This window comes from Rhipicephalus microplus, chromosome 2 (assembly GCF_043290135.1).
Source record: "Rhipicephalus microplus isolate Deutch F79 chromosome 2, USDA_Rmic, whole genome shotgun sequence".
Classification (NCBI taxonomy): Eukaryota; Metazoa; Arthropoda; class Arachnida; order Ixodida; family Ixodidae; genus Rhipicephalus; species Rhipicephalus microplus.
This window is the reverse complement of record NC_134701.1, coordinates 280,040,820-280,067,319: the sequence shown is the minus strand read 5'-3', so window position 1 is coordinate 280,067,319 and position 26,500 is coordinate 280,040,820. Positions and strand designations below refer to the sequence as shown.

Sequence of the window (26,500 nt, the reverse complement as noted above, 5' to 3'; positions counted from 1 at the left end):
GGTAAACAAGCTCTTTCACAAACGAGTGCTTCCTGTACAATTAATATCGAGTATATAACACACAGTGTCATTGTTATTTTGAAGCAAAAAGTTTGAACACAGTCGATCCCAGACACACCAAACTTGCAATATACAGAACTACTGCTTACATTAACACTTGTTAAATTCCTTTGATAATCCCATGATGCAGTACAGTGCTATACCATCCATGAATGCAGTTTATTTGCAATTCACTGCCAAATTTGCCGGCAGGCGTGTTATCGCCCTTACTAAACGCTGACGAAAAGAAATGTACTGCTATCTATGGCATTCCAAATGCCTCTTCAATGTGGTACACACAACTCATAATGAAATTCCTTCAGCTTATAGTTTTAAGATCACTTCGCTTAGTACCTACCAACTGAACGGAAAATTCCAGAAGTTGTACCTGTGCACAAATCAGCTGACACTTCTTCCCCTGCTCACGAACGATACTTCTCACTAATATGTACGTATTGTAAAACATTTGAATATGTTATCTTTGCATATCAAACAGACTTCGTTAACTTGTTTGTAAACATGACGATGCACTTCAATAAGAATGGTTTTTGTAGTGGTTTTGTAGAGCCAACTGCAAATTATTATCAATTAATAGATTCTTCCAAGACTTTTGTTTGCACTTGTAACTACAGCAACTCAGCGATAAAAGTCCGGAAGCAACACGAGCACTTGTTCCGTAATAAACATAGACAAGCAAGGCACAAGACTGGTTAGAGTTACTGTCTACATATCTTCCTTTAAGTAGCACAGTTCCATGTCAAGATGGCTAGCAAATAAAGCTATGCATTGAAGCCACAATAGGTTTTTGCAGGCGACATGCCACATTGTCATGTTGCCGATGGACATGTCTGGAGTGCCACAGACCAGTGACAAACTCGACTGTTGATGACAAATGTCAATCCATTTTTGCTACAGTAGCAGTGTCAAGATAAAAACTGCCCAGAGCATCAGCTTCTCTGCAACACATGGTCGCTGGTGATGTTAAAAAACTCTCAACTAGGCCGACTAAATAAAGGTAGCATATACAGTTACTTTAGACCGTGCTTGTTTCAGTCTCTCATTTGGAAAATCTTTTGCGCTCAGTATTGTCAAGTATGAGCTACACAAAAGCAAAAAAAGCTGTTAATGAATCTTCTGTACCGCTACTATCGCGAATCAATGTTAACTTGATCTTTCATCAACACTCAAGCCTTTTTCATCATTAGCATTACACATTCATCACTCAAACCGGCCAATAAAAGAATATTCACACGTCGATTGTAAAATGCAGTTACTGAGACCAGGTACCACTGCTAGCAGAAAGAAAAAAAAACTAAGTACAACCTACCCGAGTTGCTTGACGTAGTCGAGATAACCCAGCAGGATCTCATGGTAGACGGCAGTACGAAACCGCTTGGGCCTAAAGAAATGCACACTGTCCAGGTAAGCTATATACACACGACGGGTGTTGGGCGGATGACACTCTGAGCCATACTCTTGCACGTGCATCCCAAAAAAGCACGTGTCCACACCGTCAATCTCCTCAAAAGCAAACAGTGCCTTTGCACGATAGGGAAACTGCTCAGGCCAGTGCCCCGTATCCACATATCTGCAATGGAAAGCAAAATAATGCTACTGAGAACCTCTGGAACTAGAATGCTCCCGCCAGCTGAAGCACAAGACTTTATTACTTTTATTTAGGATAAGTGAAAAGACAGGACTTCATGCTGGTTTCTGAAAAGCATTGTGGAAAACATACATATGAAGTTTTGCAGGAAAAATTAATTCACATTTAGTGTCCCTATAAAAATACACGTAAAACCAGCAATCTCATCATAAAGCTGAATAACAAAACAATACTTTAGGACGTCGTACAATGGGTACCTGCAACTATGTCGACTTCAAAGAACTGGAAAGCACTCCTCACATACACATCTACACCCTATGAAGGCTGCAGCTACTCCAAATAGATTATGGTCGAAAATGATCTATACGTATTGGTGTTTTTTGTTTGATTGATTTGATTGATTTGTGGGGTTTAACGTCCCAAAACCACTAAATGATTATGAGAGGCGCCGTAGTAAAGGGCTCCGGCAATTTCGACCACCTGGGGTTCTTTAACGTGCACCCAAATCTCAGCACACGGGCCTACAACATTTCCGCCTCCATCGGAAATGCAGCCGCCGCAGCCGGGATTCGATCCCGCGACCTGCGGGTTAGCAGCCCAGGTACCTTAGCCACTAGACCACCGCGGCGGGGCGGTGTTTTTTTTTTGTTTTGGCGGTGTTGTTTGTCAAATCAACTGTGTATCTTAAAACTGCAAAAAATATCCATAAATGCAATTTGATTCAGGAAATAGAATATATATATATATATATATATATATATATATATATATATATATATATATATATAGACGTGTCTGGAGTGCCAAAGACCAGTGACTAACTCGACTGTTGATGACAAATGTCAATCCAATTTCGCTACAGTAGCAGTGTCCAGAGCATCAGCTTCTCTGCAACAGATGGTCGATGGTGTCGTTAAAAGACTCGCAACTAGGCCGCGCACGTGCACACACGCGCACACACACACACACACATACAGGGGTGCAACAGCCAAAGTAGAATTTGGAGAAATTTTTGGAGTAGCAAAACAGTTACTTTTGTAGAACTAACATCCATATTTGGAGCAGTATGAAAAAGATGTATATACAAAAAAATACATGTACAAACCATTCCACCATTCAACTCAGCAAATAATGTTAAAGCTCACATTAGCATTTGTCAAAATCTTTTGACAGGCTTTAAGGATCGAAATGTCGATCTGCCAAGCTGGAGACCTTGAGGTATGGGAGATTCGTAAAAGTTAGGAGTAGAAGTGGCAGAAAAAACATTTTGTTTTACTTTTTAGGGCTGCAAAAATATCATACAGTGCTCCAAATGATGGCCTGTAACCTTTTTATATGTTAGCGATTATATCAGTACTCAAAATTGTGTATATACACGCATGAGAAATTGAGCAAACTGTGCTGTGTCCCACGATTAGTGTTAACAGCCCGTCCCAAATCTTAAAACCGTTTTCACAGGCCACCGATGTACTGCAACGAAGGTGGCTTAAGTGGAATTCTGCACGGTTTAGAACAGGGCCAAGAAATTTTCGAACCGCCACACTTTCCATCGCCCCTTTTATTTCGCTAGGGGGTTAGGGCACAGCATCTCAGCTCGCTTGCAAGGCGCATTTGACTAGATGAAGCAATGACGTCATGAACCCGTCGGCCCGGATACGGCACCGAATATCTATTGCATGTTCCGTTGCTATGGCAACTATGTGGTGGCCCGCAACACCTTTGTTTACCGCATGTAGAGTTTCTTTGCATGCAGTAGCAGCAGCATACGCTTCCAGCTTTAGTTTCCATCATGCCACAGCCATGTTTACCAATTAGGAAACACACATTTCCTGCGACATGTTGCTGCCTACGGCAATGCCTTATTGTCTTGAAATTGTGTTGCCCCGCTGATAGACATGGACTGCGGTCAGCGGACCAATGGGTGCGTGGCATTGTTACTTTATCCCGTCAATCGCATTTCGCGAGTGTCCTAGCCTTATGAGTATATATTGTGCACCGTTGTTTAGGCTTAAGGTGTGCGCGCCCAGATTCATTGATAATTTAAATTACAGGTGGGCAACGTAGCATCTATTTCTCAGTGAAATCAGCGCAACTGAGAACATTTTGAGGCTGGTCAGGCGTTTTGACACAGCGCAGTGCAATTTTGGCAATTTTCATGCTTCTGGCGTAGCTTAGGGCAAAATTGGGAATTGACTTGCCGTAATTAGCGAAGCTATTTCACCACTATATATAGAGTCCAATTCCACTACAATAAAACTGACGGGACGCATGCAAAAATTTGTTGTGAATTTACATCTATAGACCTCAATATTTGGTAAGATCTGATGATTATGAATCATCCTTAGGTTCAAGCAAGCACATGCATTGAACTCTCGCTAACTCAGACGCACCTAGCCACATACCGAGTGCCCGTCTTTTCACACGTATACTATGATAAAAATATACAGGAGATTTGGAGCTGAAGTCGGGTGCGCGAGATATACGAAAATTCGGTGCACAAGTTGGCTTCACGGCAATGCAAAAAGGTGGCCTTGCGTAAACATGCGGGTAGCTTTTTTCTTCTTCCAGCACTTTAGGGTCAGGGGTTCCGGTTATGTGCAGGCACGGGTTATACAGAAGCAAACACGACATTCTGACAACCCTTGGAGCATGACGAGTGCCACAAACGAGCGTGCCAAAACTTCACTAGGAGCCAACTTAAAACTGAAATTAAAAGTTCCGAAGCTCCGCACTACCATGGCCATATAAGTGAATGACAGGAAAGCCGCAATGCTTCATGCCGTTTTATGGCTTTATGACCGTTAATTTTTGGCTGTGTTACCTGCCTACCTTCAGTTCGTATTCGCTATTAATGACAACGATGATAGCGACCGCAGTTTCCTGCGGAGCGGTTGCGGCAAACAGTAGTTCTGCTTTCAATCTGTACACGCTGCGCTGGAGTGCGCTCTACTTAAGAATTACATCATTGATATCTTTGTTCCCATCGTTATGGCAAGAAATATTGGATCGAGTCAGAGCGCATTGACTGCGCGCGTACTTGGTGGTCGCCCATGATCGCATTCAACACAACTGCATTTGTGTTGACAGCCGTTGCAGCAGAATGCCGTTGCGCTGGGACTAAATGTGTGCTGCTCCCGTGTGCACTTTCATGACGCCGTGGTTGTCATTCACAATTGCAAGGTTAGTGACGACGAGCGGCACAGTAAAACCTCTTTCATTCGGACTTCACGAGACCGGAGAGAATGTCCGAATTAACCGAGGGTACAAATTATTGCGAGTACGAACAAAAACACTTGAAAAATGTCTCCTACATTATTAGACTTTTATTTCCTTAAAAAGTCTTTGATCGCGGTTTGCTTCACGGATGCAATTTGCGACGAAATCCCAATTTTGTGAAGTTTCTGCACGTGGCTTAGTTTGTGTACACTGTCCGAGAAAAGCATGCATATGTCCTCCAAAACGGCACACGCATGCGCAGCCTCCATCATTGTGTGGCGTGGACGCTCGTCAGCGTCTAGTCAGCAGATTCCCCTTCACCATCCAAGACTTCAACGAGGATATCGCTGTCGGTCACTGTGCCGGCCACGGCAACAACAAAAAGTGCTAAAAAAGAAAATTCCTTGCATTTTGTTTTCTGCTCCCTCGCTGTCTCATGTTTTCAGCGCCCATGTTTCCTGCTCTGCAACTCCCACTCTGCCTCGCTGGCCGTGCCCTCCAGTGTTGCCCTCGGCCCTCGCCTCTGCGCTTGTAACCCTACAGCGTCGGCGCTTGAGCAAAAAGAAGAAAAAAAAGTCGCCATTTCGTTTTTTTTCCCCCCTCCACACTGTCTAGCGTCTTCCGAGAAGCAAGGCGTCAGTTGGTATTGTCGTGTGCTTCAGAACATGAGTTCGTAGTACTGAGGCGTTATTATAACACGAAACTAAATCAACACTCGTTATTCTTAGGTTAGGACTGAGGTTAGCTGTCGCTCAAAGCAGTGTCATTTTAACTGCATGAGTGACGTCCGGCTGCCTTTTGCAGACCAGTAAAGGGCAAATTTAGGAGAAGGGGGATGTGGGAATTGAGGCTAGCCCGCCGCCTTTTCTGCCGATCTCATGTCCCAACATGTCTCCCCTCCTCCGCTATCTGCCGTGCTGGGAGAGCGGAGTGGCGTTTAACCCCCTCACACGGTAGCGGATGTTGACTGTGGCGCCATGCGCGGAGTCTCCAGAGAGGTTTTCGCGCGCTGCGTCGGGAGCGGGCAGATACTCTCCGGGACAGCTGACGGTGAGCCACGCAATCTTTTCGGTCCGTCGAACTTTGCTGACGGCACCTCGCGCTCGAGGCGAACGCTCACCTTTTGTTGCCCCTGTGTGTACGCTCGGCCGAAGGGTGGTACGGTGTCCTAGTGCCTGACCAAGCTACACCAACCCGTCTCCCTCCGAAGCCAACGGGAGCGCGCGCCTTTGCCCTCGCTCGAGCAACCGGGCCTTGGTCCCGGTGTCTCCGTAAATCACCTTTACCACAGAGAGGTGCTCGTGGCACCCTGTGTAGTACTTTTTTACCCGTGGTGTGGATAAGCCCATTTCCTTTCTCGCTGCTTTTGCAATGGGCTGTACTGCGTTTGGTGTTGCCACAGACAATAAAGTGTCGCGACCCTGAGCAGCATCGTGTTCTCGCCACTGCGGCGGTTAACGCGTGCCCTGCGGCTCGCTGAGACCGGACCCACGATAGCAACCGTACTTTTTTGGGATATGTGTCACTACAAGTGAAGTAACAACTGAAACATTTATCCATGTTCTTCTGTACCTGTGAGTACGTTTCATGCATCATTTGGGCGTAAGAAACGCGGGGCAAGTTTTGATTTACTTGCCATTCGACGTGTGACCTTCCAATTTGTCGCTATCGTGTTTATTGTTCCGCCTTTGCGGCAAAGCTGTGACTTTTTAGAATTCCTGCCATCAATGGGTGCACACAGAGGGAGGACAGTTTGTTTAAACACCTGCCCAAAGCCATTTTGTTTTTTTATTTAGGCTTTTCAAGCATTTTTCACCATGTGATCGGTCGAAGAACAATATGCAGAAATGACTGGGGAAGCACTGGCTACACTGTACAAACGCTCATTTTCACGTGGAATAACCCAGTTTTTTAACAGCAGGGAAAGGGTTGATTTAAAAAAAAAAAATGAAAATGTCTGTGCACAGTAGTCAGAACAAGAGCTTACCTCATCTTCATGCCTGGTTTCACTTCCACTAGCTTCTCTGTACAAGATACAACCCTAATTGTGACTTCACCCGCTCCAGATTCCTTCTTCTTCAAGTAGATATTGACTCTATTTTCTATGAAGTTGGCCAGCTTGCATGTTGGCAAACCTGAAAAAGCCATCATCCAAAACTTTGTTACACATATACACACATGTACTACATACATACAATTGTTAAAAATCCCTGTTTGCCTTGAAAACCAAGTTCAGACACAACAAGAAGCTAACAATTAAACAGTATATTAAAAGAAAATGCTGACAGTTGTCGATACAATAAAAGTTTGTCGATTCGGCTGTCGTGGGAACAAAAAAATATATGTCAAAATTATCAGTGGTTAAAAAAAATAAACAATACCCAAATGTCTGTTATGTCAGTGCACTTTCATTCTCCTGATGAATACGCAAATTCTATACTTACTAAGCATAAGAGCCGTTTAAAAGCCACAATTTCCCCCACTCGCGACTTCATTCACAATGTGACTCAAGACCTGTCCTGACATGAAACCTGCTTACCCAAAATTAACAAGATATGTCGTTGCCATACAGTTTGTACTGACGTCATCATCACGGTTGACCGCTAACGCCGTTTATCACCAAATACACCAAATTTACATGTGTGTCATGCCAAATATCAACATGTGTGTCATGCCATTACAATATATAAGCTAGCCAGAACCAGAGAACACGTCCAAATATCCAATTTAGGCAATGTAAAATTAACGATATTTTACTGCAGTAAATTTTACTGTAGTCTTTTTGAAACTCTCAAGTACTTCTCTGACTAAGAAAAGAAAAAGCTTCTTTTCCAGAATGATGCCCATAAAAAAGAAAAAGCAAGCAAAGCAACACAAATGTTCTGGTAGTCCCAGTTTTAAGTCTGTTTTTTTTTTTAAATAACGAAGTACATAAAAGCTGCTAGCACGAGCATTCATTTTCTGTGCTTATCACGTAATCACTGTCGTCAATAAGTCAGCTTTATTTGATACCTTTTGTTGCTGCTACTGTTGCAGAGAATAACGGTGAATGAAGCACTCACGCTTTGCAGTAAACTTGTTTTCTTTCCTTTTCTTTCCCTTTTGCTTCAGGCAATTATCACAGGTAAACCTATAATGAAAACGTGCAATATTCTTAGAAAAATCAAGTCCAATGGTCTGTCAGCACGTACAGGAGGAATAAATTTGGGGAAACAAGGAGCACACAGGCTTCAACCACTAGCAGCACCTTCTTTTTAAACAGTCCAGCTGATAGTGTGTAGCAGAATCACATTTCTTTTACTCACAGTTAAAAATACAACATTACTCTATAAGCTGATATACAACCTTTTTTTAATAATAAAAGTATGCTGCCCCCTCTTACATAAAAAAAAACTTCCCTATCTACTATATAGGAGAAAAATAACAGCCTTGCCATTTTTGCAGAGGCACCCTTTAAAAACCCCAAAGGGGTGTTATATTATGTTACATTATATTAATAAGTCTCAGCTTCACAATAAGGCCTGAATTCAAAATGATGCGATAGAATAAACAGAGGCAAAGAAACACACAGCAGCACAACACTGCCGGTAACACAGCACTGCATGTCTGGTACACATTACGGGATGTCAAGACCAGCAGCCATCCCGAGGCAAAAATTTCAATAATTCATGAGCAGTTTCAGCCTAAAACGGCAAATTCTCCTTTTGATCAAATAACCGATATTTTATAATTAAGTATTGACCCAAAATTTTAAAGGCGAGGTAATTTGTGGGACAGATTTATGTGGACACACATGCATAGTCAACTAAACATCAAAAGCTAAGACAGCCTTGAACATAATTAGGATGCCGCCACCGCTTGTGAAACATGCCTTTGGTTTTCGTATGAACAGCTACCCGCCACCAGTTTGTGCTGACTTCCATGGAAGGGCTCTCTTGTAGCAGACTTTTTAAATGGAAAGTGGAAGACACAATTACACTGGAATACAAAGGCTGAGGATACAGTACATTTTTTTGAGGTCATGCATATTTACAACACCTCAAAAGGTATTGTAGCAGCACGCAGCAAGCCTTTGTTCAAAGAAGTTGTCAGCACAGCATTCTCTAAATAATTAGATGTCATGTGCTCAAGCAAACAAGCTTTCCAGCCGCGATAAGTGGGTTGTTAGCTGGTTATTGCAACAGAAAAAACAGGATGAAAAATTTTTGTGTCAGCACTCCATAAGTCTAATTTCTTTTCACGTTCCCTTCATCACTTTCATCACATTACAGCCAAATGTCAATCTAACCACTTCGACCTCTAATACCGTATTTACCGAATTCCAACTTTTTGGGGAAAAATAAACCTTGAAGTAGCATGCGCATTAGATTTAGTTGCAGACATTTAAACTTCCCCATAGCTGTACCTTTGTTTTTCGGTCTTGTAAGTCAGGTGTGCGTTGGAATCAAAGGCGCGGTGGAAATGGTAAATATGGCAGTTTTTTTTACCAAAGGAGCCATGCAAAAACACTTCAATTAAATGTGCAAGTAATAAGTAGATGCACAGCAAACTTCCTTAGAAAGCGCAGTCTTGTGCGTTCATTCCATGCCAATCTGGTTGATACCTCAGTTATAAAACTCTTGACAAACAGCTGCCCCAAGAAAAAGACCAATGCTCCGCAGAATGCAACTTACCCTTCAGGCCAGATGGAGTCGAAGTGCAGCACGCACACCTGGTGCAACTTGCGGCCACAGTCGAGGCATTCCACAAACCTATACACGTAGGAAAAAATCGATCTTATAATTGACATTTACAAAAGGCAAGAATTTGTGTTTCTTCCCAATGCATAGTACTTGCAAAACAGCAAGGATGCAGTTGAAGGAAAGAAACAGGGCTAGCACACGAACCCCTGTTCATTTCTGCTTGTACGTCAACTGCCATTTGGCGTGGTTTATACGAGAAGTAATCTCACAGGATTGCTCATACCCCTATTGAAATTTTGTACTTTTCCATGTGGGTTTTCCCTATCTCATTGCATGTCGATATCTGCAGAAGTACGTTTAAAAAAAATGTATATTTCTCGTTAACTGTCAGACTCTTCTGTCAAACTTGAACAAACCAAGACTGAATTGGCACACCAAAATGTATACATTTTGCTAGCAACATCCTTGACAGCCTTTCAAGAAGCATAGATCTACTCACGGCTCAAGCTCCAAGTGGTCATTCTTCATTTCAACAAACTGGTCCTTACGAATGGTTCTGCACAAAGAAGAAAAAATAAGGCCTCGTTAAGGCCTCAGCATAAAACTTTTATACACTAACAAAGCAGCATCCCACAGATGGACAGTCGCACAACAGGAAATAGAGTGTAGGAAAAAAAAAGGTTTGAAAGTCTGTCATTAGACCAACAGACCTGATGAATTATTATTGACAGCAATACACACAAAACTATTTTCAACTTTGGCGAGTGCATCTATGCTATCAGAATTGTTAATTATGTTGTTCACAATCATAAATGTCTAAATCACTGAAAGAAAGAAAAAAAAAAGGGCAGTCAATGAAATCGCTTACGTCTGAGGCTGCGTAGGATCATCTCCAAGGGTAACAGAATCACCGGGAATTTCTGCAAAGCACTTTTGGCAGTAGGTGTACCTGCAAATGGTTTCAATTAAAACTAAGCTTATTAACACTGTCTCAAAGATGCTTTCAGAAGCTACTAGGCTAAGTATCAGCATAGGAACCTACCGGTTCTGGTAGCTCCAATACTTCGCATCTCGAGGGATGGTACAGAGCTGCTTGCCAAAGCAACAAAGTACCTGAGGCTGGTAAACGTACTTGCGACCACAGCAGTACCCCAAGGACTGCATTACGGGATCAATTTCCTGCTCAAACTCCTCTGAAAGCTGAAAAAAATTTTAACCTTCATTAGTTATGTGACCATGAAGTAAGATTCGGACAAAAGCAAGTCACACAGAAACTGCTCCATCAAGTAGTGACATACCAGTCCTGATGCTCATACCGTATTTACTCGCATAATCCTCTCACTTTTTTTGCCGGAAGACCGATGAAAAGTTGGGGTGTGCGAGAATCATGCGAGGAAAACTTTCTACGAAAACGTACAGAGCGAAAAAGAAAATGAAATGGCCGCAAATCGGGATTCTCACACCAGCAACTAACAGCAAGCTTTAAGAAGTACCTTAACAATAAAAGCAGAGGTTCAACACAAGACAAGATTTAGTTGAGACACAAAAAGTGGAAACAAATAGTCGATAATTAGAATACCATATGCAAAGCTTGCGGGCGTAGCGGTAGCGTTCATCGCTGAACAGGAGCCCTCAAAAGGTAAGCGTGGGACGTCAGTATTGGGCTGATGGCTATTCAACAGAATTGTCCGCAGTTTCCTTCTTAAGAATTAAAGTTTGCCATCAATCGCAGTTTTAGGCACACAGCAGGCCTAACGTGTCTTGGTGGCTTTCAGCAGCCATCCCCAGTAGCGAACACAAAACTCGTAGACTCTGAAGGGCCTACCGGCGGACCTATTGCCGTTCTTTAGTGCATTATCTATCACTTGCAACTTGAAAGCAGCCGTACAGCTTCAGTATCGCCTCATCACTTGACAAGGTTACCGACGCAACATACAAAATACGCCACAACGCGCACTGGCCACTTCGGCTTGGCTTGAGTTGGATTGAATCTCTGTGCAATAGAACGCTTGATGCTTAACAAATGGCACCAAATGACGTGCGCTATCATCATCAGTGGCTGGAAAGAGCAGACGACATTATTGCAGCAGTTTTCGGGGGTGCAATAATTACTCGAGGAAAGAAAGCAATTGTATTTTTGTTGGGCGATGTGGGGGGTGCGAGAATTGTGCGAGTGCGAGGATTACACGAGTAAATACGGTAACATCCTACGAAAAATGAGGATGAATGCATAAGAGGCTCACAGGGCTGTGTCACAGGCAAAATAGCAGCTTCTGAATAAAATGCTAAATTAAGTGCACCAATACCTCGTGAAAGGGGGGAAGTAAACCAGAGACTGAAAATGACGAGAAAAAAAAAACACCAACTTTTTTTAAATGTTACTGTTGGATCGCACCTCTACTGATGCACAATTTCGCAATTTTCATGCATCAAGTTTTCAGTCATGACAGCATTCTATGCAACATCAGTGAGCTAAACCTTTCACAAAGAATGTGTTAAAAATGGGCTTTTCTGGTAGGGTTGACAAACATCATATAACGGACCCACGCATAATAAACTTTCGGATAAATCGAACCATTATTCAGGTCAAGTTTAGTCTGTGTATCTAATTAATGGAGTGAAGTTCGCTTTTAACAGACAGCGATACAACGAACAATCGAATACAGTGGACAAATTAAGGCCATTCTTCTACCAAATTGGGTGCATAAAACGTACTTTTACAGTGTTGGCACAAGCTCACAATAGACTTGAGCCCGCCACTCTCTGCATGCTAAAGCCACCATAGATTAAAATTTTGGCTGCCAACATTGGTCACTTCCAGCCGAGCCAAGCATCCAGCCAATTCAGTCTGAGAGGGCGTTGGTCCCACCTACAGTGAACTAGAATATAGTGAATTCTAGTGGCACGACCAGCAGCCAGCAGCTGCTGTCTCGGCGGCCCAAAACGACACGGACAACCGCTAGGATTTCTTGCGCTGCCACTGCGCCTTTTCATGTCATGAGCGCGAAGCGAGCGCCAGCAGCATGTTCCCTTTGTAGCCCAGGAGTCGCTCAGTGAGTTTGCAAGAGTATATGGGAGAGTTTGGCACGTTGAGCTAACGCCACTTAAACTTCGTCAAGGCTTGGAAACTCTACTGCGTCAACAGGGCGATGACGCTGGTTGCGCTGTACACTGTGGTGGCGCACAAAGCAACCGACAAAGGGGCGCGGCAAGTTCGCAGCAACGTTTCCCTGCAGAAGTACTGCGCTTCAATGCTAGACTTCGATGTATTTTCGCGAGCTAGCAAACATCCCATGCTGAGTTTGCTGTTGTTAGCAGCACGAGAAAAAAGGAATGTTGCAACGTTCTCTGGGCTATTCGGAGTTGTGATGTGTGATGCTTGATTGATTGATATGTGGGGTTTAACAACCCAAAACCACCATATGATTATGAGAGACGCCATAGTGGAGGCCTCCGGAAATTTCGACTACCTGGGGTTCTTTAAGGTGCACCCAAGCCTGAGCACACGAGCCTACAGCATTTTCGCCTCCATCAAAAATGCAGCCGCCGTAGCCGGGATTCGATTCAGCGAACAGCGGGTCAGATGCTGAGTGCCTTAGCCCCTAGACCACCGCGGCAGGGCAATGTGTGATGCTTGTGTTCATCGGGGAGTGACCAGAATGCAAGCAACTGCGATACCAAGGAAGTATTGTGCCCACATTTCTGTGAAAACCCAGAATCTGGACCGCGAGCATACGCATTTCGATTTGCGACTGACCAAGGCGCACGGACGACATGAAAACGGGCTATCCTAAGAGATAGTGCCAGCCCAAGAAAACGTGAAAAAGTAAATATGCTGTTTTCCTTACGTTCCATGTATTGTGTTACATCTGGTACCGTGTTATTCCGTGTAACATTTACCCATGCGCGCTTCTCGAAGTACGTTCAGGCCAATACCAGAAACGGGAAGCATAATGCTGTCCCTTTATGTTGGAAAAAATTTTTAATCACGAGAGATATAGACGAGAAGACTAGCGACGGGGAGATCCTGGCGTACAAAAGATGCTCTTTTTTATTCCCCTAGTCTGTGCACGCGCTTCTCAACCAGTGTTCTTGCGCGACGCGTACCGCATTCTAGTGGGATGATGAGCGTATTTTGTAGGCCGAATCATTGGATTGCCAGTTCTAACAAGCTACTCTACTGCACGTGTGTTGGTGCACTCTGCTGCATTTTCTCACAATGACTGCGGTGGAGTCTGTACTTTGTGAGATATCCCGCTCCAAGAAACATGTAGCTAGTGACATGCCGAAGCGGAGAGCGGATCCTCATTGCTTTGTTCCGGGGTGCCAAAGCGGCTATTCGGGCGTTTTCATCTTCCAAGGACAATAATCTCCGCAGAAACTGGGAGATTATTGGAGAAACCAATAGAGGACATACAAATTTCTGATCGAAACTTCAGCGATGTGCGAACATCATTTCAAACCAAGATATATACTGCGTGATTAGTGCACGTGATAAATGGCAGTGAAGTGCGCATTCACCGCAGAAAACCACCACTTGTTCCTGATGTCGTGCCAGCGCTTTTGCCAGGTTGTTCCCACAGTAACTAACCTGGTAATTTTATGTTCGCATGAACCAGAGAGCAAACGCACGTTAGAAGTAACCACATTCGCTGCTCAGCAGGAGTCCGCGACGGCCCGACGACACAATCGAAGCTGGCATGAAAAGTAGCAGTGGCGCCACATGGCGGCATCCGCGTGAAAGGTGATACCGGAGCCCGGCATGTCGTGCCAATAGAGTATGTTCTAGTTCAAAGTTTTTTTATGAACTAGTTTTTTTTTTTTTTGCCCTATTTCCGCAACATTGCTCATGTTGAAAACCTGCTTATTAAAAAAAAAATTGCAGTTTTAACCACTCCAAGTTAGCTATTACAGTGTACAAGAATTTAATTTTGCACTCTATGAAGGTGAATTGTTTATCAACACAGGGCTATGCAATAGTTTCAGATCTGGTAACAATACATTCACGTGCATTTTTACTTTGAGCCTGCAAAAACTGGGTGCGTGTCAGACAAGCAACTGCAATAGGTGCCCTTCTATTTTACTGAGACAGAGCTTGCAAGAATCGCAGATACTTAACGAGAGTTGTGCCATCTGCTGTTCTGTAATGGGAACACATGCTTACTCCCTTTGCTTAGTTTCTCTCCGGTTCACACCAGCTACGTTTTAAGATAATCCACAATCAGCATAATAGTTTCAATTATTGAACTTAACATATTGTAATTATGGACTTCATTAGATATTATGGTAATCAGTACTTCATTGCTTTGCTCACGGGACACTGGTTAAACAACTTACTTTCGTGCAGTAGCGATAGACACGAGATGTCTTGCGGTTGTAGAGCCAGGCATTGTCAAACATGAGCCAGACATCGTCCACGTATTGCCAGGGGTCCTGGTACTGGCCGGTATCCAGTTTTCGTTTGATGGTGGACAGATCCATTGGGTTTTTGACTATGTCAAAGTAGTCCTGGAAAGAGAAAATGAGCAATGTCATAAGAGTTTAATATGTCTCAGAAATGAATTACACAAATAAAAAAACTTATCAACGCGTCATGTAGTAAAGCTGGCAGTCATAAATTTCAGCCAAATGTGGCAATATACCAACCAGCAAAAAAATTACTGAAAGATGGGGTAATGAAAATAGTAACAAGCAGCTTTGCATTGTTTGGCTTTTAACAACAGGAATCATGTTCCACTCAAAACAATATAGCCAGAAAATTGATGGTGGTTAATGTGCCTTGAGGCAACACTTCTTGTGGTAAATCCTCTAAGTGAAAAGAGAAAAGCAATCGTCACACATTAAGACTGTCAACTCACAGGAATTTGAAGTAGTTGAGGGTCCACAGGTTGCCGAAAAGGCAGAGAGTGCGGGTCTTGTCTGTACAGTTTTTCTAATGTTGGCATCAGGGCTTGCCTCAACTCATCTGGCTTGAATACTGAAATGCAAACAAAAAAAAAAAAACAAATTAGCACAGGTCCCGGTTCATAGAGAAAATAATTGAATATGAACATATGATGAATTGCTTTAGTTTACGTGCCACAATTACTGCGCCCACAGCCAAAAAAACAGCTGAACTGAAAATGATAGAGCAGAAGTTATCAGACCCATGGTGTTTGCTCAGAAACTGCTGCACCAGCACAGCAACTCAGGCTCCTTTGTAGTAGCCTCATTCAACATAGTGCTATCATTCCATCTTGTTTCAGGTTCCAAGGTTTCAGGTTTCAGGTTTCAGGTTCCCTTGTGTCTACATTTAATTTTAATTCATAACAATTTAATACATGAAATTATACCAAATGACCTGACTATTACTATTCCTACAGGCATGTGCTCGAAGGCAAAATAAGCCCGTCACAACATTCATGCATGCAACATCGTTAATGAATTGGTGTACCTTTTTTATTAGATCTAGGCTTTGGCGGTGAGCTAGCAGACATGGACGAAGATGAGGAAGACTCTGCTGCTGTGCTGACAGGCTCCGTTTTGGCAATTACAGGCTTGATGTCGGGCTTGGCAGCAGGGGTGGTTGCGTCTCCTCCACCCATGCTGCTGGCTGGGGTGGACACATGCTCCTCTTTCACTGAGAGAGGCTCTTCCTTGACTGGGCCGAACGATGGCAGCCCATTCTCACCGGGACCTTCCAGCCTATTTTCACCTTTGCCTATGGAGCGCAGGTCTGGTTTGCAATCCACCTCCATCTTGCTTCCATCTTTCATTGACTTGGGTCCCCTGCAAGGAAAGAGCATGATGTCCACGTCTATCTCAAACCCACTGGCTACTTGTGTCTCTCTCACACTCCACTGCACCTTTGTGTGAACGTGCTTTATCTCACTTCTCTATGCTCCAGCCACACACAGATTTTGTAATAATGATCTTGGCTTGAAGCAGCAGGTATTTTTGCCATGCACTTCAGCTAGAAGAACAATGTATTCCAAATTTGTGACTCTGAGCAGTGACTGACCGACACAGAAGACGTTGATTTAATCAAATTTTAACATTCATGATTTAATCAAATTTTAACCTGTTTTAACAATACAATACTCTCTTTAAATTTAACCTGATGAGACCATGAAAAAATGTTTCTATTTAACAGGAGTTAAGTTTACTGGGAGATGAACAGCGGTGCAGAATTCAAATATAATAAAAATCACGCTATAGGAAGTTGTTCCATTTAACCAGCAATTTGTTCAAGAGATTTCCATTTAAAGAGAGTTCCCACAAATACTGGAAAAAAACTATTAAAATACTGGCATTCAATTCAACAATATTATTAAAATATTATTAAAAAAAATAAATCTCTATAGCAAGTGAAAAATAAACTCTTAAATTTAGCACGTGTTTCCTCTTTCCTCCTATCGGGGAAAGAGAGAGATATGTTTATTATGGGAGAAAAGCTGAGAGGTCAACGCGAATCAATTTTCTGACCTGTTACTCAGCATTAGGTAAAGAAATAGTGTGGTAAAGAAAGTACAGAGACGGAGTTGATGATGGGGGCAATGGCTAAACAAGAGACTACTGTACTCTATGCAAAAGGTTAAAATTCAATGTAATAATGTTTCAACGTAACCAAATAAGTCACAGATTTTACAGACTTTTATCACTGCACCATGAAGCTTTAGTGCTCACCGAATGATAAAATAAACCACTTTCTACTACATTCCCATGACACCATTTAGGTTTACTTAAATCAGGATCCTGGGCTTCTCCACATGAAGTGAGGTATGCTGAAGAAGGGTGGCGGTTGGGAGCAACGTTACTAGAGCCAGATCAGTTTCACAGCTCTGCGCACGCACCGGCACCAGCGGCTGACGCGTGAACTAATGGCGCTGCTGTTCCATTTTGCTGCACATGCTGCGCTGCGTGGTGCGCGTGTTGCCGCTCAGACACGACATCCCCTTTTCGGCACTGGCTAGCTTCTTCGCGCCATTATTTAGTGTTATGAAAGAGTTCTAACTTGTAACGAGGGACGCTGATAAACAGTGTTTTCTTGTTTTGCACCAGGCTGCAAAAAGCGTCTACAGAAATGACACCGATCACCTTTTTTTAGTAAGCTTTATTATGTGCACAAAAAACCCTATATTTTGATATCAAAGTTGTAGTAACTCCAGAACTACTATAGCTATCAAAAAAATAATTGCAGTTATGAAATCAGCACTGCAAGCTTTACGAACACCTAAAATTTCAAGGAGCTGGGTTATGAAATAAAAAAAAAACTTTTTCGAGTAACATCTCCCCTTAAAGACAATAATGTACAGGTAATTTAGGTCATGACAAAAGTGTTTATTTTTCTTTATGCTACGACATATATGTACTATTCAATTTAGACTTGAAATCACAATTCGCTTCGAACCTTAAATTCACCATTCACACAGGCCTGCTGCTTACAGTTAATAATAAATGCATGCACTCTCATAGTATGATGATGTTATAATTAGGTACATGCACCATCTCCTAATAAAGACTTCCTAAATTAATCTTTCATTTATGTTCTCCCTGGTCATCCATTTTATGCATGCAAACACTAATGAAAAAACTGCAGGAGCCTTTATATCATGGAATTTTTTTGTGTGAAATGGAGCAGTCTATCAAAGCAACAAGTGCAACGCGACGATTTGCTCACCCTGAACTGCTGTCAAAGTTTTCGATGGACTTCTTGCCCTGTGCTGGTGTGGTAGCAGCCGAACCTTCAGGTGTAGACAGGGTGAGCGAGAGGTCAGGGTCAGGGCCCCTAGAAGACTCTTCTGGGTCCTCGGTGGCAAGGATCTGGTCCGGCAGTTGCTGGGATGGTGGTGGCAGTGGTGCTGGTACCGGAGCCCCCAATGGTGTCGGTGGTTGCGAGCCGCCTAAGCTCGAGGGCACAGACGAAGCTCGCGGAGGGTGCTGGCTGGGTGGGCCCTGCGGCTGTGGTGTCGAAGCCTGGCCCAGAATGGACGACTGCTGCATAAGGCCCGCCGTGCTGCCAGGTGGTGTCTGCTGGGGAGCCAGCTGCTGCTGCTGTGGTTGTTGCTGCGGCTGCTGGGGCTGTTGCAGATGCCCCTGAGACTGGCTCACTGGTGTTGAGTTGAGCTGCGACTGTAGCATCTGAGATATCTGCAAGGACGCAACAGGCATGAAACATTAGCACAGCCAGATAAACCACAAAGAAAAGGACAAGTGCAAAAACCCATTCTTTGGTTTTCGAAGAAAATCTTCCATGTGTAGGTTCTACAGTGCCTGATTATACAGTAGCTTTGAGTGGTTTTCTTAAGTCATATAATCAGGGTTCCTTTGTACTCAACGAATAATTAAACATTTACATGCACTGACAAGTGACATTTTTGGACCAGTAACGGGCTCCGTGATCAAGACTAATGCTGGCATTAGCAGCAAGGTCTCTTCATATGTATATGTGGCACAGTGAATGGACGTGACTAGCAGTTTCATACAAAAAAGATCTATTTTACAAAACACAATTCAAAGTATGTCACCTGTGCAGATGCTGCAGAGCCTGCTGCACCACCTAGTTGCACTTGACTTGTTTGATTCATGAGTTGCTGTGCTTGCTGCTGAATCTGTAATAACATGACAAAATATCGGCTTCAGGTAGGGAACTACTCTGAAGTTGCAAACTGGCATTTTTCATTCCCAACACTTGCATAGAGCTGGTAACAACATTACACATTAACTCTTTCCCTCTTTTAGACATCCCTAAGCTCACAATTGTTTCTAGCCCTGTGAGGCCAGCTGACATGCAGTGCTATCAAATTTCACTCTGCTATTGCAATAGCAGAATTCTTACTACTGTCTTTACAGCACTGTCAGAATGCATATATGAAGTCCATTCATACTGTAATGCAGAAAAAAAAAATACCATTCATATATCTACAACACTTAGAAAGAAAACACATTTTGCATTTTCTTTAATGGCATTGTACACTGGGTGGTTTTCTACATGTTAATGTCGTCACTTGAACCTTGGCAGCAAACAGGCCCGAGGGCTTAGGAATATGATAGATTTATACCATACGCGAATTGTGTAAGCTTCAATTCATTGGAGATCTATTGCAACTTGTCCCAAAAAAATTTTTTTTCTTTCAATCAGTGGCAGAAGACTGAAGAGAATTGCAAAATAATGTTGCTAAATGTTAATGCTTTTGCAGCATATGTTGAATCACTTTTAATCCTGCTTACCAGCCGGAATTAAAAAGAAGATGAATTTGTTCATGTTGACATTTCTCAATAATTGTTTAGCAGAGCAAAATTATCCACATCAATATCACGGCTCAACGTAGTCCATTTAGCTATTTAGCTATCTGCAGGGAGACGCCTCGGTCAGAAATTTTCCATTCTGTAAACCAAGCACCACAACCCACAGCTATAGCATGCATGTCCTATCGCACCAGTCATCCACTTCCAGGCTGTCTGCCCGCTATTGCACACCACTACATTCACTGCTTCAGGCTGGAATGGCCGACCATACAACATTGTCCCCATCACTTCATGATCTTTTGAAGAATGCATACCGTATTTATTCGAATCCAGGCCAATAGTCTTTATTAAAAAAACGCACCATTTTACATCTAAAAAGTTGTGCACAACAAGCGCAACCGAGACAGTATTATAGCCGTTAGTAGCCAAGCCAACACCTGGTACACACGTGAGGCCATCATATTGATCTTTGTGGCAAGTGGTGAGGCGAGTCGTTTGTAATTTTGAGTCGCGCTTCGAGTGGTCTGTGTGAGACACAGCTCAATTGCACCTACAAGGCCATGTCATTATAGTGCCGCCTATAAAATGAATCTAGTCCTAGACGCGGAGTCACCGTCTATCATTCAAGCCGGGCGGGACTTTGGAGTGGACGAAAAAAAAATGTGCGTCGCTAGAGGGGCTGCAGCGTGGTACGACGACAACACGGGAACTCTGATTGTGCGCTCTTTAAGGAGAGACACGGGTCTTAAAGGGCCACTCACCAGGTTTGACAATTTTGAGCTGACAAGCTCAATGCGTAGACGAGGCGTTCATGATCACGTCTGTCAAAATTTGCAACGCTACGCGCCGTGGAAATGGGTCAAGTTTCCAGATGAAAGCTGCTCGCCCTCCACTTTACCGGCGCACGCGTAGAGAATGAGGGCATGACATGGGCGTACTGCGTACATGACGTGGGCGTACACAGCACTGCGGTCACGCTGGTCCTCTACATAGACGAATCTGCTCTGACGTTGTCAACAGTATACCACGTGACATGGCAAAAATTATTTAACACAACATGCGTAATTTATGTATTTGTTGCTTTAAGAGATGAATAAAACTTGAAATAAATAATGAGACGCAATAAAAAATTGTGCACGTTTTTCTTACATTTTTTCCCGTGAAATGCTACGAGATGCGGGGCTAATGTGCCAGCGTTTCACATGCGTTCGGGTTCCCGTGGTCAGCGAATCCAGCTGACGACCGCCATGAAACGCTCCTACGTGTTCGCGCACTCATTGTGCTCATCTACTCTACTGCGTCTAAGTCAGCGTTTCCAAACAATTCCGCAGAAACAGGCAGAAGACCACAAAATTACGCTGGTCAATAAAGCAACGCCGCTCGCATGCACGGGGGCTGGGCTTGTTCGGGCACGTCATGCAAACGTCACCTCTTGGTCGGATGCCGGAGAGGGTGGGGAAGAGGTTTGGCTAGCGAAGGCTACGCGGAGGAGCGGCAAGGGTGTCGAGCTGGTCTCCTCTCACCCTCGTTTCGCGGCGCTTCAAAAAACCTGTTTTCTCCGCTAGTAATGAACTGATTCGAAAAATTTTTGTGGCAAAACATTCCTCTTCGAACACTTAACAACTTCCACTGTCTAACTAAAATTCGGTATAGGTCTTGGTGAGTGGCCCTTTAAAAGGCCGAAAATCGCGAAAAAAAACTTTTTGAAGTTGACATTTTCAGAATCTGCAACTATTTTTGCACTTATCTGAGAAGTTTGAAGCTTCTCGCGTCGTTATTTCTGGCACAAAATCAATTTATAACACCCCTGTGAGATGAATCTGAGCACATATAGACGCTTAAGTCGCGCTTTTTCCACCCTGAACCGTTGCCGTTACACACGAGCTCTCGTGGTCACCTTCGTCTCATTTGGAAGGGTCGTTCTTCACTTTCAATTTTCCCCCACCAGTAACTCGCCTTTCTCATTGGTTTTTCAGCAAAAACGCGTCATCGAGAAGCACCACCGCGCGATCCTAATGGCTGCTTGGGGCACGTGACAAAACCTAGGCACCCCATTGGCTAAGTGGCGTTTCCGGCGTCTGCTTCTTCATCGTGACACGCTTGGACATGAGCCATTTTGTCATGGTGCTGTCGACTGCCTGCCGCAGTAAAGAAGTTCCTCGCCTCACTAATTTGTGAAGCGGGTGTGGTGATCGTTCATTCGCTTTGAACTTCAGGAAGAGCGCCGCTATCACTCAGGACAGGGAGGATAGCAAACTCGCGGCGTTCAACAGCGGTCGCCGAGTCACCGGTCTAGGCCTAACTCCCGTATGAGCCCGTCGGTTGTCGACAACATCGCTGAAAGCGGCAATGTTTTGAAGATTCAGCAGTGACAGGACGGCAAGTAAAAAAGCAGAAGTGAAGCTACGAGCAATCTTTGCTATCTCTCGTAGTTTCACTTCTCTTCTCGTTCACGTCAGAAGGGGGAACCTGCGCCGATGCCGCCGGTTTCCCCCGTCTGACGTGAACTGCGTGACGGGTCATCAGAGTGGAGTTCACCGTGCGTCGGCGAACAACAGAAAATCAATCCGTTCACAATGAACGTGCTCGCCGCCCGTGCAACGAAGGCTATTGGCAACAGGTAAAGTGCTTGTAATTACGCGTCCGCACCGATGAACATATTGCGCCGCGGCCTCCACTCGAACATGTGGAAATCTTACCTGAAAAGAAAACTAACACCTCGCTGCTCTTGCAGCCTTGAAATCGATGAGCGAGTGCACGAATTCGGTCTGCGACATAAACAACTCAATATGGACAAGCCGGCAAACTGCTTTACTATACTATTAATTGCGGATTACGCGCGCACATTCGTTGCACATAGGCGTCACCGAACTGATAAGCGGCCTAGTCTGCAGACGAGCACACGGCGACCACATCAGCTCGCAAGTGTGCCTCTGCAGAAAACATGCAGCGGGCATTGAAAAATCGCCATTTAGGTGACCCAAAGCAGAAGGACTACATGCCTGGTGCCTACTGAGAAAGCTGAATTAGCAAATCATTGTAAATAAACAGCTTTTCCATGCTACTGTCTGCACAAAATGGACTTCTTGTGTTTTGCATGACTTCTCAGGATTCAAATTTTGCTGCAGTTGCAATCTTGTCTAAAAGATATCTCTACCTTCAAAGCAGCAAGGACTGTCATTTTTGTTGTGACATGTAGCTGTACTTTAGTTTACACAATGGTAGGTGCGAATTTTTGATTGAGACCTTCAAAAATTAAACTTTTGCCAGAAATGGGAGCATAAATTGGGTGTGTCTGCACCACTAAAATGCAAGGTGCAACAAACCTTGCTAAAATTATCAAATAAACAAAAAAGCACTCCTACCGTTGTGTAGCTTATGTTCATTAGTACACAGGCATGTGGCAATAGTAGCTCTGCAATACAAATTTCTTGTGTCATTATACGGGCAAACAATAGGTAATTAATTTTAGGATATCTCAAAAACTAATTGGTTTAGATGAACAGTAATTACATTTTTGAAATCAGCATCAAAAACTCAATCATACTGTGAATTTTCTTTATAAACACAAGAAAATATCTGGCATTTCGTCTCAAATACAGTGTCCCCCCTTAAGAAGTGCGGCATAACCAATGCGCTTGATGGCACCCAGAATTTCGCAATCACTGAAGACAGCGACAAAGAAGCCCGCGATGATGACTCGGAATGAGGGCAGCATCCGCAAGCACGGTTCCTTTCTGATGGAAATAAAACCAACGACAAAGAAAAACACCCAACAGGACTAGCAACTGTTTGTTTCTAGAGTTATTTGCATCATGAACCGACTGCTTTAGTGTTTTCTTTTTGTAAACGCTGTCTTCGCTCTTTTGTTTGGCTTACAGTCAAGGTAAGTCTCCCCCCCCCCCCCCCAAGCTTCAGACTTTTGGGGGTGAGCTTCAAATCAGCCTAGGCCTAGATTCGGGTATATACACTCAAACCTCGCTATAACGAAGTTGAAGGGGAGCCACGATTATTTCGTTATATCGATTATAACAGTTTGTGGCAATGTGTACTCAGATGTGCGCACATCTGTGAGCATGAAAAGAAGGAAACAGCCTTGCGGCCCTATGTACAGCGACGCGGCCACGCGTCCCACGGAAAATAAACTCAGTCGAATCTCATTAATTGGAACTTTCGGGTAATTCGAACTCACGCTGAGGTAGCGTCAAAGCTATGTGTATTCCAATGGGCGAAAACGCCCTGTAATTTGAACGCGCAAGCACTTGCGACGGTTAATTCAAACATACCGCGCTCTGAAAATGCTCTCAGCACCATGCCCAATCCCGCGGCGGCACCTCTCAACACTGCGCGCGAAGAAGGAAAAGAAAAGAAAAGACTGTGGCGGATTGTTTGCTCTCTCTCAAATGCCGATTTGCGACGCGCCTGTTCCACGCTTCTCCCTTTTCAGTCTCTGCATGTAGAAACCCTTCTCCTTTCAAGACCGGGCACGAAGAGAGGGGAAAAAAAAAGCTGTCGCAGAGAGTCCTTTTTTGGTGCAGAGTGTGGCAGCCATGATAGCAGCGGAGACGCAGTTGTTGCCATCGTAAGAGGGAAATCGCTTTGCCCCGCGGCACTGCTTCTCGGTCATGTGACCCCCTGAGCACTTTCTCAATCCTCTCCGCTGGCTGTGTGAGGAGGACGGCTCTCTCGGCCGCGCGGAGCGGGGCTGTAAGGTCGGCGCGGGAGTTTTGAAAGAGCCGCGTCGAACAAGCGTCAAACTCCGCAGAAAACGATATACTTAACACACTACGGTCGTCTTTTTTTTAATAGACTATCTGATAGACTAATTTAGTTTGTTATAACCATTTACTGATCAATTTTACTTCGTTACAGTGAGGTTTAAAATGCATGGTTCTCAATGGAGTTTTCAAGGGGATTTCATTTACTTCGTTATATCCATTGTTATGTTATATCCTGTTACGTTACAACAAGGTTTGAGTGTACGTAATTGATTATGTTTATATTGATTGAATATTATTTTTCCATATTTTGTAATTCCACTTTTCATGTAAAATATCCAGAATGGGGACCTTCAAAAGCTGAACTGAAATTCAAATTACTTTAAAGCAATCACAGTATGGTCAAAGAATGCTCCAGCACCAGTGGTACAGTTGCAATAGAAAAAAGTCGGCACAAATGATAAAGACACATACAAGAAAACAGCCACAAGACTAGAACCACATTAGGCCATAAAGAGCGGCAGCCACAATACTTGTATTAAAGTGGGCATAGCCAGCAGAATATAGTCCATCTTCGGCACAGGGCACGAATTCAGAATGCTAGTCCTCAATTACTTCTTTTCCATTGCAGCCCTACTGTTGCAACACACTCTGTGCTGCCACAGCGCTTTATTTTCAAAGTGCTACTTACCAAGTGTCGTTTCATGGCTTCAAACTGTTGTGACGGTGGGAACTGGCTGTTGAGTGCACCCATGCTTCCATCCAGGGATCCGGCCATCGCATTGCCCCCTCCAGCAACACCCCCAAAGTTTGGTGGTGCTGCTGCCTGCGGCTGCTGGGGCTGTTGTTGCTGCTGTGGTGGCTGCTGCTGCTGCTGCTGTTGCTGTTGTTGTTGCTGCTGCTGCTGCTGCAGTGGTCCTCCAAAGCCAGTAGGTGCCCCTGGGGGAGCCCCTAAGGAGTTTGGGGGGAAAGGCCCTGGTACAGTAATGTTGGGGGGTGCCATTCGCTGAGGTACACCCAAAGCTCCAGTGGCACCAGTCAGATGAGAAGGTGCTCCAGGCTGCATCTGGGAGTTGACACCTCCACCTAACCCTGCAATGCATATTGAAGGGGGCAGACTCATCTTAGAGATTTTTTTTTTTTGTTTACTTCTTCAGTGATCTTGATCACACTACACATGCTAATGCTGTTTTATTGCTGATTCAAATATGTAATTACTTTTCCTGTAACTCATCTTGTTCCTGAGATATATTAAGTTCCCCTCCTATTGTTTAAGGCCACCATATAAAACCAATTAAAATGATATTTAGGATATGGCAACATTTACTTCAAAGTATGCAAGTATGCAAGATTCAAAGTATACAAGAGTTTTTTTTTTTTTTTTTTTCCTTTCTTGGATATTTTACATCAAAATGGACTTTCCATTTTCAAAAGCAGTTGTAATTGTACCACAGTTTTGATAAATAATTAATTAAAAAGGCTTGTGCTCTAAATTCTGCTCCCATACTTGCATTCTATACATGTACAGTCGAACCCCTTTATAAGAAACACTGATATAACATACAAATGGGTATAAGAGACACCAGTATGCACACAATAAAACAAGAGAGATAGGAAAGTGCGTAAAAAGTCCCCTGCTCATAAGAGCCATCTCAAATAACAGACAAGAATTGATGCCTGGAGCATGCATGCCTCTTACAAAGGGGTTTAACTGTACTGGTTTCTATTTCAAAAAGAATTAATGTTATACCTGCCCTAGCTGCAGAGATGTTGATACCTCAAAATGGAACAGTCGTAAATCTACTTTCTTGAGAAAAATGGAAAAAACTGATAGCACCCAGTTTCTTCAAAAAACACCATGGTGCACGTACTTTGCAATGCTCACAAAGGCACTGATAAATTGGTAGTAGAGCTTTAGACACAGTTGCTGGCAAATTATAAGGAAGTCTCAAAGTAGGGTCTCCATTCTTGCAGGTTCTGCATTGTGCTAGCACCAAGACTCTGGGCAGTCA

General features: G+C 43.6%; 1 protein-coding gene across 1 annotated transcript in view; it reads right to left on the bottom strand.

The window, feature by feature from the left end:
* The window catches only part of nej (CREB binding protein nejire), a 96,756-nt gene that overhangs the window by 16,422 nt on the left and 53,834 nt on the right, over positions 1-26,500 (bottom strand). The window contains exons 10-22 of the mRNA XM_037430738.2: positions 25,180-25,580; positions 19,050-19,133; positions 18,203-18,672; positions 15,977-16,311; positions 15,402-15,520; positions 14,881-15,051; positions 10,586-10,743; positions 10,412-10,492; positions 10,043-10,099; positions 9,535-9,612; positions 7,924-7,991; positions 6,849-6,996; positions 1,367-1,627 (exon numbers count right to left, since the gene is read on the bottom strand). Coding sequence (XP_037286635.2) covers positions 1,367-1,627; positions 6,849-6,996; positions 7,924-7,991; positions 9,535-9,612; positions 10,043-10,099; positions 10,412-10,492; positions 10,586-10,743; positions 14,881-15,051; positions 15,402-15,520; positions 15,977-16,311; positions 18,203-18,672; positions 19,050-19,133; positions 25,180-25,580 — 2,431 coding nt within the window. The remainder of the gene's footprint in view (positions 1-1,366; positions 1,628-6,848; positions 6,997-7,923; positions 7,992-9,534; positions 9,613-10,042; positions 10,100-10,411; positions 10,493-10,585; positions 10,744-14,880; positions 15,052-15,401; positions 15,521-15,976; positions 16,312-18,202; positions 18,673-19,049; positions 19,134-25,179; positions 25,581-26,500) is intronic.